Raw genomic sequence first — 14,251 nt, 5'->3', positions numbered from 1 at the left:
GAAACGTTTTCAGGTAGTTTCTTGTAGTTTTACATTAATGTTTAGGGGGGGGTCAGACAATTGATGATATTGTAATACAGATAGATTAGTGCTGGGAAGTAATCCAGGTGTCTAGGATTACCCCCGCTCTTCCTCATTCTACCCCCTGTCCCCCCCTCACTCCTCCTCCACCCCTTCTCACTCTGTCCCCCCTCTCTCTCAATCTCTGTCTCCAGATTGATGAAGCCAATGCGTTTGGTAACACGGCTCTGCACATCGGCTGTTTCAATGGGCAGGACGCGGTGGTGAGCGAGCTCATTGATTACGGAGCCAACGTGAATCAGCCCAATAACAAGGGCTTCACCCCCCTGCACTTCGCAGCGGCCTCCACACACGGGGCTCTGTGCCTGGAGTTCCTCGTCAACAACGGGGCCGATGTCAACATACAGGTGTGTCTCTGGGGTCTGAGTCTGTGGCAGCAGTGTGATTCCTCTCTCTCTCTCTCTCTCTCTCTCTCTCTCCGCTCTCTCTCTCTCTCTCATGCTTTCTCTCGTTCTTGTTCCCGCAGAGTCGAGATGGGAAGAGCCCCCTCCACATGACTGCAGTGCACGGCCGCTTCACTCGCTCACAGACCCTCATCCAGAACGGTGAGACACCAGGGCAGGGTCACGAAGGGGGGAGAGGGATGAAGATGGGGAAGAGAAGACATGGCTTCACCCCTAATCAAAATGCCTCTCGCATGGAACACACCTGCCTTGCTCCTCCACACTACACTGCTGAGTGAACATGTGAAGTCTGCCTGGCCTCTCGTATTTGTCTGGAGCACTTGGCTCGCTGGCCAGCCCTGCCCTGTATCGCACACATTGTGCTGTCATTGCCTGCAGGGGGTTGAGTTCTGTTCTGTCTACACTGAGGATTCTACAGCAGCTACATTGTTACGGGTCACCTGGACACTATCCAGGTCTGGAAGGAGATTCTTAGACAGTGTGCTGGATAGTTGGCCCCTTGCATTGTTGACTCTACTGCTCTCTTGTGTTAATGAAATCCCAGTTGCTCTGACAGATACTGTTACTGTTCGTATCTCAGCGTTTCATACATGCACTGCACATTCCTGACACAGTCAGTGTGGTCTAGTGCTTAGAGCTGAGGGACTGGGAGAGAGGGAGGCTGGGTTGCTGAGGGACTGGGAGAGAGGGAGGCTCGGTTGCTGAGGGACTGGGAGAGAGGGAGGCTCGGTTGCTGAGGGACTGGGAGAGAGGGAGGCTGGGTTGCTGAGGGACTGGGAGGGAGGGAGGCTGGGTTGCTGAGGGACTGGGAGGGAGGGAGGCTGGGTTGCTGAGGGACTGGGAGAGAGGGAGGCTCGGTTGCTGAGGGACTGGGAGGGAGGGAGGCTGGGTTGCTGAGGGACTGGGAGGGAGGGAGGCTGGGTTGCTGAGGGACTGGGAGAGAGGGAGGCTCGGTTGCTGAGGGACTGGGAGAGAGGGAGGCTGGGTTGCTGAGGGACTGGGAGGGAGGGAGGCTGGGTTGCTGAGGGACTGGGAGAGGGAGGCTGGGTTGCTGAGGGACTGGGAGAGGGAGGCTGGGTTGCTGAGGGACTGGGAGGGAGGGAGGCTGGGTTGCTGAGGGACGTGGTTTAGTGGTGGGTGACGTGGTCTTGCTGTTGTGTTGCAGGTGGAGAGATCGACTGTGTGGATAAGGATGGGAACACCCCTCTGCACATCGCAGCCCGCCACGGACACGAGCTCCTGATCAACACTCTCATCACCAGCGGAGCCGACAGCACAAAGTGAGCAACAGTGACACTGCTGAATCCATTAGTCAGTAAAGAACTCCATGAAGCTGTCAGTCAATTAGTTACCAAGTCAACCTTGGGGGTGTAGTCGACAGAAACATGGCAAATTAAATTTAACGTTAATAAATGCAAAGTGTTACAAAATGTAGGATTCAAACACCAAATGGGTGGTACTGCATAGAACCAGAACAGAGCCACAAGAAATACCTTGGTATTGTAATTGACTTTGTAACCAGACAGTGTGGAGGAAAGAATCAAAAAGGAAAACCGAATGCTTGGGTATATTCTCAGACATGTAGAGTACAAATCGGGGCGGTTAGACGAGGTTTGCGTTGAGATGGCACCTAGACTACTAGTTTGTAAATGTCCTTGTGTTCTTGTGACATTCCCCTGCTGGCGGTGGATGTTTGCCCTTGTCACTGTCGTTGTTCCTTTCTATTTTGTGCTGTGTCTAGGCGTGGTATCCACGGCATGTTCCCGCTGCACCTCGCTGCTCTCAAGGCTCACTCTGACTGCTGCCGCAAGCTGCTCTCCTCAGGTAAGGGGGGGTGGTTTAAGAAGGATGTGTATTGATGTAGAACACCAGGGGTATGTGTGTGTGTGTGTCTGTGTGTGCGTCTGTGTGTGTGTGCATGTTGGTGTGGGAGATTAATGATACGCAAGGTTTTCTCTATTTCTTTTTATCAAACTGTCAAGGCTGAGAGCCCTTCCTCTGTTCTCATGCCTGGGATTGCAGGAAGACTCGTGTTTCAGAGCAGTTTGTGTGGGTTTCTCCTCTCTGCAGAACACCCAATAGAGCAGTCTTACTTCTAACCTGGCATAGGGACTGCTGTTTGTGTGTCTCTTCTCTCCTTCACTCTCCATCTCTGTAGCACAGCCTCACTTTGCAGAGATTGGAAGTTTGGCCTTTTCCAACTCTCTCTTGTTCCCTCTTTCTTCTGTTCTAATGTGTCTTTCTCACCTCTCTCTCTCTCTCTCTCTCTCTCTCTCTCTCCCCTTCTCTGACTCTTTCTTTGTCACGCCAGGCCAAAAGTATAGCATTGTTTGCTCGTTCAGTAACGAGTCGGTCCTGTCTGCAGGCTTTGAGATAGACACCCCGGACAGCTTTGGAAGGACCTGTCTGCACGCTGCGGCCGCCGGAGGGTGAGTTCACGACCTCTTCAAGTGTGAGAGCCGTCCAATTACAGGAGAGGAAGTAGAGTCGTAATAGATAGGAAGCTGGGTTTCATTATCCTCTCATCTGATTATCAATATCGTCCAATATGCTTATCTATGGATGGAACACATTAAAAAAGACTTTGAGTCTAAATGTTTGCACCAGCAAGTGAAGCTAGAGAACAGAGGTTATGCTGCTTTGTTTAAGTTTACAAAAATAGAATTGCAGTTGGGAATCCATCACTGAATCTTTACGATCTTTAAAAAGCTGTTGCTGTTACTTTAATGTTCCTTCTTGTGGATATTCAGCAGCTGTATGTAATGACACGAGAACAGCGAGTTTGTCATGTACGACACCGCCCCCTTCTGTATGAGGATGGAGGTGCAGTAGCTGTGTGCAGTGCTCTGAACTTTGTTTCGTTTCCTACAGAAATGTTGACTGTGTGAAACTCCTGCTGAGCAGCGGGGCAGACTTTAACAAGAAGGACAAATGTGGAAGGTGAGTGGGCTTTATTAACAAACTCCCTCCATCCCATCTCTTAAAGCACAGCAGTGTTATAAAGCACAGTAAAAGCACTGTAAATGTAAGAGAGGTATGGGAAAGCATATTAAGACAGTCAGCAAGCCGCAGTGCTCAGCCAGTCCTCCCCACTCTTGTGCTCTCAGCAAGCCCCAGTGCTGCAGTGCTCAGCCAGTCCTCCCCACTCTTGTGCTCTCAGCAAGCCCCAGTGCTGCAGTGCTCAGCCAGTCCTCCCCACTCTTGTGCTCTCAGCAAGCCCCAGTGCTGCAGTGCTCAGCCAGTCCTCCCCACTCTTGTGCTCTCAGCAAGCCCCAGTGCTGCAGTGCTCAGCCAGTCCTCTCCACTCTTGTGCTCTCAGCAAGCCCCAGTGCTGCAGTGCTCAGCCAGTCCTCCCCACTCTTGTGCTCTCAGCAAGCCCCAGTGCTGCAGTGCTCAGCCAGTCCTCTCCACTCTTGTGCTCTCAGCAAGCCCCAGTGCTGCAGTGCTCAGCCAGTCCTCCCCACTCTTGTGCTCTCAGTAAGTTCTGACGTGTCGTTGCAGGACCCCGCTACACTACTCTGCGGCGAGCCGTCACTTCCAGTGCATCGAGACGCTTGTTTCCACGGGAACCAGCGTGAACGCAGCCGACGACTGGGGCCGCTGTGCCCTGCACTACGCAGCGGCCTCTGACCTGGACAGGAAGTAAGAGCACGGCTCTACAGGAAGGGCATGTGAACAGCAGGAGCGTTGCAGTCGCTCTCTCAGTTAGCATCCACACTGGTCCCCCTTTTATTGGGCTGAAAATCATTTGGCTCGGTTCTCACTTGTTCTTTTTGGTTGTTTTTTTCACATTAAGCTGTGCAGATATTTCAGGTACAGTACAATGCTATTGATAAAATGCAGGTTCCTGTGCTGTAGGTCACACATGGTCTGATTTGCAGCTAGACCACTGTGAGAGTGAATTTGATCTACAACTTATCACAAAGTGATTAGGTACTCCAGGAAAGAGAAGCTGCAACTTTTCAGCAGTGTGGCATTGTCTTTGAAATACCTGCAAATTTGAAGCATAAGAACCAACAGATCTCAGTGGAAAAGGGGGGATCCGTGATAATTGAGACTTTCTGGACCACGTTCCACAAACGTATGACTTTGTGGAATTTGGTGCAAAACTACAAGGCACTGATATGAGGTTTGCAGAATCTGGAAAACTATGTTCCTTATTTCTGAAAATGACAGGAATGTTTTTTTTAATGTTTTATGACAGATCATTATTATCAAGCCTTTAATGTTGTTTAAGTTTAAATTAATTAAGCACTGGGCTAGTTTAAAAAAAAAGAAACGAAACAAAGAAAAATCCTGAAAAGAGCTCTTGTCTGATTGGTCTGTGAAGGAGGCGCGGTATTTTGGGGGAGACGCACGGAGCGGTGGAGGAGAATGAGGGATCCCAGGAGGAGAGAGAGAAGGAAGCCTCGCTGTAAGTGAAAGACATGCCAGTGTGCCCACACTAACATCCCCTCCCTCCCCTGCTGTGTCTGCCTGGCTGCTACCCGCAGGGGGCAATCCTGGCGTGACTAACATATTCTGCTGCTGTTTAAAACAATTACTAACATGGCAGTGCCTCTCGCGACAGGACTGTGTCGTCTAATTTATTACAATCTTACTAGGGCTGTGCAGGTATTCGGGAAATGCCAGTTACTTCACTGTAGGTTGTCTTTAAGTTCAATTAAATAAGAATGCGGTAATTAATGAAAACAAAGCATTCCCTCGTTTGTCCTTGTCTACACAATTGTCGAGTACCAGTCTGTAGCAATCTGACAGGGTGGTTTTAATAATGTAATGTGATCAAACTAACTAAAACCACTCCGATTTTACCTGTGATTATTTGTCTTGCCATTCTTTAATATGAATTCATTTAGATTTTGCTTTGCATGTTTTCATAGAAATGTGTAATTTCTGCAGTGAATTGTGGGACTGTAGTCTTGAGAGAGAGAGAGAGAGGGGCAGTTTTCTTGTGAAATGTACACATTTTTTAAAAGGCTTGTTTTGGGTTTGTTTAATATCAGCAACAAAAAACATGTCAAAGGGAATCGCTCGGATTTCCTGAATACCTGCACAGGTCTAATGCTTCCTAAAGGGTGGACTTTGTATTGTGGGGCTGTGAGGTAACAGCATGTTGTGAAAGTGTGTGTGATAGACCATGCTAACCAGCAGGGTCACACTGAGTCACTACACTGACACACAGACACTCTCACACAGTGACTCACTCACACTGACACGCACCCTTGCTCTCACTCCCTCAGACTCACACACACCCTCACTCTCTCACACACACACACACACACACACACCCTCACTCTCACACACACACACACACACACCCTCACTCTCTCACACACACACACCCTCACTCTCTCACACACACCCTGACTGTCTCACACACACACCCTCGCTATCACTCACACAGTGAACTCTCATGTCTCCTTGTGTCTTGTTCTCAGGTGTCTGGAGTTCCTGCTGCAGAACGAAGCAAACCCGTCACTCCGAGACAAGCAGGGCTACAGCGCCGTGCATTATGCTGCAGCCTACGGGCACAGGCACTGCCTCGAGCTGGTGAGTGTCTGAACAGCGCCACCTTCCCCACTGGCAGGGGTACTGCACCTCCACAAACACTGCCGCACTGTGATGTGCTACAAAGCCCTTTACATCAGGCTGGGTGTAGCTACAGAGAAAATAAATACCATTTGCCACTAAGTAATTCAAACCATCTGAAGCACAGAGTAAATAGCAAGTGTGTTCATGATTTGCTGATTTGTAGAAAAATATCAGCTCTTTAATGCATTTTAACAAAACAGACTTCTGAGGACCTGCAGGTGTGGAGATGTTAACTTACTTGCTGGTAACTGTTTAAACCCTTCTGTGAAGGGCTTAAGAGTTCACAAGCCTCAACCAAAAGACTGCACATGACCCGCTGCTTACCACAAACCACTTACTCAATATTTACCCATTTACACATATTACGTATCTTCATGCTCCTGGGGGTGCTTCATTTAGAAAAACGATACTCATTGAAATGGTTTAGAAGACAGCTGTGCAGTGTACTTTGGTGCTATCCTGTGGAACGATGTGGTACTGCCACCAGGTGGCTGAAACAGCTGTGCATTGCAGGGGTGGGCAGGAAAAGAGATGTTAATAACGGCAACATTGCAGAGAGAGAGAGAGCACTCCTAAAACTGTCCCAGAGCAGAGCAGCTCCTGTTGTGATGTGTAGAGCAGTCTCATCGACTTCCGTTCTGTAGAAACAGCGCTGCCTGCTGGGGCCTTGTTGGAAGGAAGTTGGGGTCAGAGGTCAGGAGTATGGGGTCATGTGAATTCAGGGTGGCCTTTTGCACTCTGACAGTCAGAGAGAGTTACTGCTTATCAAGTATCATGACCTGTCGGTAAATTTTAAACCCTGCTTCGTGCACCTCATTGTAAAAAATAAGAAAGTTAGCTTCATTTTTATTTGTGGGACACATCTGTCTCGTGTATCTTTTGTTTGTAATTTGTTTTATATCCTGTGTTTGTGTGTTCAGATCACCAGCAAAGCCCCCCTGAAGATGGTATGTGAATCTGTATCTCGCCTGCATGATGGTGGGGTTGCTGGCTCTCCAGACCCCTCTCTCTCTCTCTCTCTCTCTCTCTCTCTCTCTCTCTCTCTCTCTCTCTCTCTCTCTCTCTCTCTCTCTCCCTGTCTCTCGTGTGCATGTCAGTGCAGTGCATGGCCCCTGCCCTCTCCACTCTGCCTCTCTCTCTGACAGGCCTGTAAGGGACGTGGCAGGGCTCGCTCTCAGGAGGGTCTACAGTAATTCATATTTCAGGAATAACCCGCCACTCTGCTGTCTTGCAGCTCCTGGACCGGGCTCACAGCAGTCCAGAGGATTCAGGATCTCAGGGTGGAGCGAGGAGCCCCCTGCACCTTGCGGTGAGTGTGTGTGGGACGGGCAGGCTTACAAATTCTGTGCCCTGTCGGTGAGGTGAGATGAGCTCTGTAACTACTACTGCAGATGAGCCCGGCTCTTTCGCATAGCGGTTGAGACGCTTGCTAACTCAGTAAACACAAGGGGCAGCAGAGCCTCGTAGTTACACGACACCCACAGCTGACACAGCTTTTAAAACTGGAGAGCGGGCTCCTGGCTGCTGTAACTTCGGGGGGGTACTCCTGCATTCAAGACATTGAAAAGACCTCTTGTCAGAATGTTTGTCACTTAACTTTTATTTAGTTTCTTTCAGTATTTCTAAATTCTAGTTCTGGATGTATTCAAATCAAGTTTTCAGTAGGTTTGTTGTTTTGGTTTCTTATGCGGAAGTCCCAAGCAGTTTTGCAGCGTGCTCTTGATCTGTGCGCTGGTCCTGATGTGCAGTATTGGGAACCAGACTGATCCCTCCCAGGGCTTAAAGGAATGAGCTGGGAAGGTTGAGGAGCCTCAATCTATTTACCCTGGAACAAAAAAAATCTTAAAAGGAGTGGACAAACCCAAGTAAATACTATCGCTAAGCACAGAAACCAGGACCCACTGAGACACAGTTAGACATGAAGTGGAGACGGACTGAATCATGCTACAGAAGACTCCTCTTAATCCATGTTTCAATAATTCGTGCTTTGATAATCCGTGCAGTTTAATACAGTATGTTATCAAAATGTATTAGTGCAGAAATCATCTGATCTATGAGGAAGCGGGTATTCGTGCTCTTTATTAGTGTGGAAATCAGCGTATCTGTGGAAGCGGACGGTCATCATTTAATTTAATTCAATTAAATTGAGTACAGTATAGTGCAAGCCAACGGACAGTACTGTATTGTAGTTACTGAAACCAGTGATAAGTGAGCAGAAAGCAGATTTAAGACTCTGTTAGCCTGGCAGTCTGAATATGAAGAACATTTACAACAATTAAAGATTGGTGACTGATCGGAGAACCAGCTCTCTCTGCCTTGGAACAATGCTGATTATGTTCAGTATATCTTTTGACCGTTGTTGGGATATTATTTTATTTGTATTATTGCATTTTTCGAGTTTTTCAGTTAATAGCGCAGGGATTTCCCAAACAGTAAACTCAATTTTGTCTGCTCTGTGTTTTTCACGAATTCGGGCTCAGATCAGTCCCAATCTGCACGGATTAACGGGAACAGGACAAGCTTTGTTGGTCCTTCTCGTTTGGGAATGTTTTCCTGTTGCTCAGTGCTGCCCTTGTGTGTCTCGCAGGCGTATCACGGGCACGCGCAGGCTCTGGATGTGCTGCTGCAGTCTGTGTCGGACCTCGACGCTGTGGATGAGGGGGGCAGGACGCCGCTGTCTCTCGCTGCTCTACGCGGACACACAGAGTGTGTGGAAGCTCTGCTGAGCCAGGGGGCCTCCGTCAACGTGACGGAGAAGAGCCGAGGCAGGACCCCTGTGCACCTGGCAGGTAAGCAGTGACACAGGCACACACTGTGACACACAGGCACACACTGTGACACACACCCACACACTGTGACACACAGGCACACACTGCGACACACCCATGCACAATGAGAGATAGGCACACACCGTGATACACAGGCACACACCGTGATACACAGGCACACACCGTGACACACAGGCACACACAGTGACTCACAGACACACACTGTGACACAGATAGACACAATTAGATGCAACTTTTCTCTTCCAACACGGCACATCTTGGTTTTGTAGTTCCAAACCCATGAAATACTCAGAACAGCATTGTCTGGGTCCCCAGGAACATTTACACTTCCTGTTTGCCTCCTGTTTTGGGCAGGTATACATATTTCCTCAATAACCTGCCACTGCTACTTGATTATGCATTTGGCATTACATATTAAAAGAATGTGTATAAATTACTATGTGTTCAGCTTTGGTCGGTCTTCCTTTGTCTCCTCAGCAATGAATGGACACACGCTGTGCCTGCAGTTGCTGATAGAGGGCGCTGAGAGTGCAGACATTGTGGACGTCGCTGACTCCCGAGGACAGTGAGTCTCTCTCTTCTGCTACGAGAACCTCTTGATAGAATTACAGCTTTAGTATGCACCATTCGATGGACATCATCCCTCATGATATTAATGTGGAGTCTTCTTAACGTTGGATTTATTTAGTTTCTTTTAGTATTTCTAAATTGACCATTATCTATGAAAAAGTGTTGTTCCCGAATAAGTGTGTAAGCTCCCATCTTGCCCTTTTAAAAGTTTCCTATAGGAAAAGTGTAGCAAAGTTTAATAAAGCATGGAAGCGTACACATAGTGAAAGCAGAGGTAAGCACTGGAAAGCCCTCTCACTGTGCTGTGACCTGCCTTCCCTCTCTCAGTACCCCCCTCATGCTTGCCGTGGCGAATGGTCACATGGATGCCGTGGATCTGCTGCTGCTGGACAAGGAGGCGAGGGTGGACCGAGTGGACTCGCAGGGCTGTACCGCCCTGCATCTGGGGGTGAGCCAGTCTGTGTCTGTGTCTTGGTCTGTTTGGCTGTCTATCTGTGAGTGTGTCTTGGTCTGTTCGGCTGTCTATCTGTGAGTGTGTCTGTGTCTTGGTATGTCTACCTGTCAGTGTATGTCTGTGTCGGTCTGACTGTCTGTCTTTTTTATTGGCACCTAGCCTTTGTTCTCTTTTAGTGTGTGTATCACAATGGAGGGCACTCTTTATCGTCCACATTCTCTCTCTCTCTGATCTCCACACTCCCCCTCTCTCCCTCTCTCTCACGTTGCAGATCCTCACTGGTCATGAGGACTGTGTTCAGCTGCTGATGGAGCAGGAGGCCTCATACCTGTTGGGTGACTGTCGCGGTCGCACGGCTCTCCACTTTGCTGCGGCGCGAGGCCAGGCCACGTGGCTCTGTGATTTCCTGCCAAACACCTTCTCCGAGGGGAACCCTGCACTGCGGGACAGCCAGGGCTACACGCTGCTGCACTGGGCCTGCTACAACGGTGGGACAATATGCTTGTCTGCTTCACTCCGTTTCTTCTAGTTTAACCTCAGTAATAACCCTGGTGAAGGCACTAGCCTAGTCTGCTTGACTCGCACACTCATTTGAGGGGTGGAGGGGTGGGATTCACGGCTTTGACCCCCTTCCCGGCTGTCTCTCCAGGTCATGAGAACTGTGTGGAGGTCTTGTTGGAACAGAAAGTGTGTCGCAGCTTTGAGGGGAACTCCTTCTCCCCGCTGCATTGCGCTGTGTGAGTATCTCTCCATCTCTGACTGTGTCTGATTGGCATGTCTCTGTACTGTGCGTCTCTGTACTGTGTGTCTGTACGGTGTGTGTCTCTGTACTGTGTGTTTCTGTATTGTGTGTCTGTACTATGTGTGTCTGTATGGTGTGTGTCTCTGTACTTGCGTTTCTGTATTGTGTGTCTCTGTACTGTGTGTCTGTACGGTGTGTGTCTCTGTACTGTGTGTCTGTACGGTGTGTGTCTCTGTACTGTGCGTCTCTGTACTGTGCGTCTGTACGGTGCGTCTGTACGGTGTGTGTCTCTGTACCGTGTGTCTGTACGGTGTGCGTCTCTACTGTGTGTCTCTGTACTGTGCGTCTGTACGGTGTGTGTCTCTGTACTGTGTGTCTCTGTACAGTGTGTGTGTGTCTCTGTACTGTGTGTCTGTACGGTGTGTGTCTCTGTATTGTGTGTCTGTACTGTGTGTCTGTACGGTGTGTGTCTCTGTACGGTGTGTCTCTGTACTGTGTGTCTCTGTACTGTGTGTCTGTACGGTGTGTGTCTCTGTACTGTGTGTCTCTGTACTGTGTGTCTGTACGGTGTGTGTCTCTGTACTGTGCGTCTGTACGGTGTGTGTCTCTGTACTGTGTGTCTGTACGGTGTGTGTCTCTGTACTGTGCGTCTCTGTACTGTGCGTCTCTGTACTGTGCTTCTGTACTGTGTCTGTGTCTCATTGACTGGAGTCTCTCTGCAGGATAAAGAATCACGAGAGCTGTGCCTCGATCCTGCTGGACACGCTGGGTTCCGGCATCGTGGAGTGCAGAGACATCAAGGGCAGGTAGGAGCTCCGCATTACTGCAGCGCTGCCTGCTTATCTATCTATCAATCAATCCATCCATCCATCGATTCATCCCTTTATTAAAACAGGTACAAAAACAGTTCATTTACAGCCATGACTGGCCAAGGAGTTTCCAACTGCAGCAAAGACAACTTACAATGAGCACCCGTCCCAAAAAAAAATACGGAATTAAAATAAATGTTATACCAACAGAATGCATATATAAAATACTTTCATCACAAACAGTACAGCACCATCAATAAGTGAAGCGATAAAAGAATAAAACAGTAGTGCACAGTTAGTCATAGCAAATAGAAGCTGTGACTAAAAGGTTAGCAGAAACTAAACTAATTAATTTATATTCCTTTTGTAAAGCATTCCAGCTACCGTGCTGCTGCAGATTCAAATGAGGCCGTAGGCACTGCCAGCCTGTGCTGCAGAATCTATGCAAGCGTAGTCCATTGTGAAGCCTTGAGCTGAAAACTTACAGTAGCCCTCCTGCACCCAGTCCTAGGGTTCAGAACTACCTTCAGTTATCATAATTTTAAACTGATCAGGAGCCAGGAGCTTGACGTTAAATACGTGGCTCCTGTCTTCTCACTACACGAAGATTTAGCAGGGCTTGACTGTTCAAACTCCTTGTTATTTTGATAATAATAAACCAGGGAAGTTCTGAAAGCCTGGGAGCAGGGTGTGGGAGTCTAGCTGCAGTGTTTGATGTGCTGCGGACCCCTCTCCTCCCCAGGACCCCCCTGCACGCGGCTGCCTTCTCCGATAGCGTGGACTGTGTGCAGCTGCTCCTGAGCCACGGAGCGCCCGTCAACACCGTCGACCAATCAGGGAGGAGTGCTGTCATGATGGCAGCAGAGCACGGCCGGGCTGGGGCTGTAGGTAGGAACCGCACGCGTCTGCTTCCCTCCCTCCCTGTCTGTGTCTCTGTTTCTCTGTCTGACTGTCTGTCTGTCTCTGTCTCTGTCTGTCTTGACAGTCTGTCTGACTCTCGTTCCTTTGCTCTGGTGTTTTCCAGAGGTGTTGGTGACGAGTGCCAATGCGAACCTGAGCCTGAGGGATGAGAACAAGAACACAGCGTTCCACCTGGCCTGCAGTAACGTACGTGTCCACCGGGGGGATCTGGTCCTCACCAAGCAGAAGAACAAACACAGGGCAGCTCTGAAGACAGCAGCTTTATTTAGTATTGCGAATACCGAGGGGGGTGGGGGGAAGAGTACTGCCCTTATAAAAATGTATTTTCAATATGCTTTATTACACTTTGCTGTCCTTTTGCTACGGGAAACTTTTATCATGGTGGCACTAAAATCACATAAAATGAATAAGCTCTCTTGAATGGGCCATGCAGTATAATTGAGAAGGAAAGTGTGTCTGCCTTGTATAAAAAAGATTCATTACACAATGTATCACACTATAAATCTTAAACACACTTCTAGTGAAGGTTGAATAAACAGTTTACCGCTTGATCAAGGTCTTTATTGGCATGACAAGCATTTCTAAAGTTAATGCAGCGGATATTAAGAATAATATAATAATATCATTTCTTTAGATGTGTTTGTTCTCATGCCCTTTCATCAAGAAACCTCCTTCTCTTTCTGCCGGCTTGAGAAAATTTCTGTGTATTTTGTACAATTAAATCTCTCTCTCTCTCTCTCTCTCTCTCTCTCTCTCTCTATCTCTCTCTCTCTCTCTCTCTCTCTCTCTCTCTCTCTCTCTCTTGTCTGCAGGGCCATGAGAAATGTGCCTTGTTGATTCTCGGCAAGATAGAGGACCAGAACCTCATCAACGCCACCAACGCAGCCCTGCAGACGTGAGTCCCAGCTCAGCTCTGCTCTCGTCAGCATGTCTTTAACAAGGGGGTCCTCAGGGTCGCAGCACACACTCGCACTGTGTCTGTATGGGTCGAGTGTTTCAATAAGCAGTGGGCCCTCGGTCCGAGGCTCTTACTGTGTGGTAGTGGAGGGTGTCAGGAAGTTAACAGCTACTGGTCAACTACCAAGGTGATGCCCAATAATCAGGGTCTTACTGCAACTTTGTTGTCTTTTGTAAAGATTAAAGATCTCTTATTCACTGCACAGTTTGTCCACCAGTCCAGCGCCTGTTTAAAGGTATCAGTGAACTGCCCTGTTTAGCTGGTGTGGATCCAGCCTGGGATTTCACGAGGCTCGAGAACAGGGCAAGGTTCTCAATCCTCAAGAAGGTTGGATAAGCAGGGGGTAAGGATCTCTGGTGAGTCCCTGAATTCTGTGGCTTCTGATCTTCTCTCCCTCTCTTCCTCTCTTCCTCTCCCTCTCCCTGGTCTCCAGTCCTCTCCACCTCGCTGCCAGGAATGGACTGAAGCAGGTCGTCCAGCTGCTCCTCTCTCGAGGGGCGAGTGTACAGGCACTCGATGAGAACGGTATGTCAACACCTACTGTACACACCTACACAGACACATGTATACACACACCCGCACACTGACAGAGACACACTGACACACGTACACTGACACAGACACACTGACAGACACCCGCACGCTGAGAGAGACACACACACACTGACACCCGCATGCTGACACAGACACCTGCCCACTGACACAGACACACGTACACACACACACACTGACACAGCAGTGGTTATTTTATTTTGCAGCCCCATAGTGTCTTTAAAGGCCCTGACCTTTTTGAACTGTGGAATCTAAAGAGTTATCTCTCCTTGCCATGCTGGCTCCCTCTGCCTGTGCCTGCTGCAGACTGGCTGTGTAATTGCACTCGCTCGCATGACTCATGACCGTGTCCCAGCCCGTCGCAGTCTGCATGTCTGTG

The 14,251-nt window shown here is 48.9% G+C and overlaps 1 protein-coding gene across 7 annotated transcripts in view; it reads left to right on the top strand.

Annotated features, from left to right (window-relative positions):
* The window catches only part of LOC117426796 (serine/threonine-protein phosphatase 6 regulatory ankyrin repeat subunit B-like), a 32,117-nt gene that overhangs the window by 13,612 nt on the left and 4,254 nt on the right, over window positions 1–14,251 (top strand). For 4 of the 7 annotated variants that reach the window (XM_034044817.3, XM_034044816.3, XM_034044812.3 and 1 more), the window contains exons 8-28: window positions 216–428; window positions 548–626; window positions 1,651–1,765; window positions 2,227–2,309; window positions 2,797–2,914; window positions 3,357–3,425; window positions 3,987–4,127; window positions 4,816–4,899; window positions 5,924–6,035; window positions 6,998–7,024; window positions 7,312–7,386; window positions 8,665–8,866; window positions 9,344–9,431; window positions 9,764–9,884; window positions 10,162–10,378; window positions 10,540–10,627; window positions 11,355–11,438; window positions 12,184–12,329; window positions 12,466–12,548; window positions 13,175–13,257; window positions 13,754–13,845. In XM_034044817.3, coding sequence (XP_033900708.1) covers window positions 216–428; window positions 548–626; window positions 1,651–1,765; window positions 2,227–2,309; window positions 2,797–2,914; window positions 3,357–3,425; window positions 3,987–4,127; window positions 4,816–4,899; window positions 5,924–6,035; window positions 6,998–7,024; window positions 7,312–7,386; window positions 8,665–8,866; window positions 9,344–9,431; window positions 9,764–9,884; window positions 10,162–10,378; window positions 10,540–10,627; window positions 11,355–11,438; window positions 12,184–12,329; window positions 12,466–12,548; window positions 13,175–13,257; window positions 13,754–13,845 — 2,320 coding nt within the window. The remainder of the gene's footprint in view (window positions 1–215; window positions 429–547; window positions 627–1,650; window positions 1,766–2,226; window positions 2,310–2,796; window positions 2,915–3,356; window positions 3,426–3,986; window positions 4,128–4,815; window positions 4,900–5,923; window positions 6,036–6,997; window positions 7,025–7,311; window positions 7,387–8,664; window positions 8,867–9,343; window positions 9,432–9,763; window positions 9,885–10,161; window positions 10,379–10,539; window positions 10,628–11,354; window positions 11,439–12,183; window positions 12,330–12,465; window positions 12,549–13,174; window positions 13,258–13,753; window positions 13,846–14,251) is intronic. The other 3 variants (XM_034044814.3, XM_034044815.3, XM_034044813.3) reach the window with 3 other exon arrangements.

This window comes from Acipenser ruthenus, chromosome 11, assembly GCF_902713425.1.
Source record: "Acipenser ruthenus chromosome 11, fAciRut3.2 maternal haplotype, whole genome shotgun sequence".
Lineage (NCBI taxonomy): Eukaryota > Metazoa > Chordata > Actinopteri > Acipenseriformes > Acipenseridae > Acipenser > Acipenser ruthenus.
This window is presented reverse-complemented; position numbering and strand designations above follow the sequence as displayed.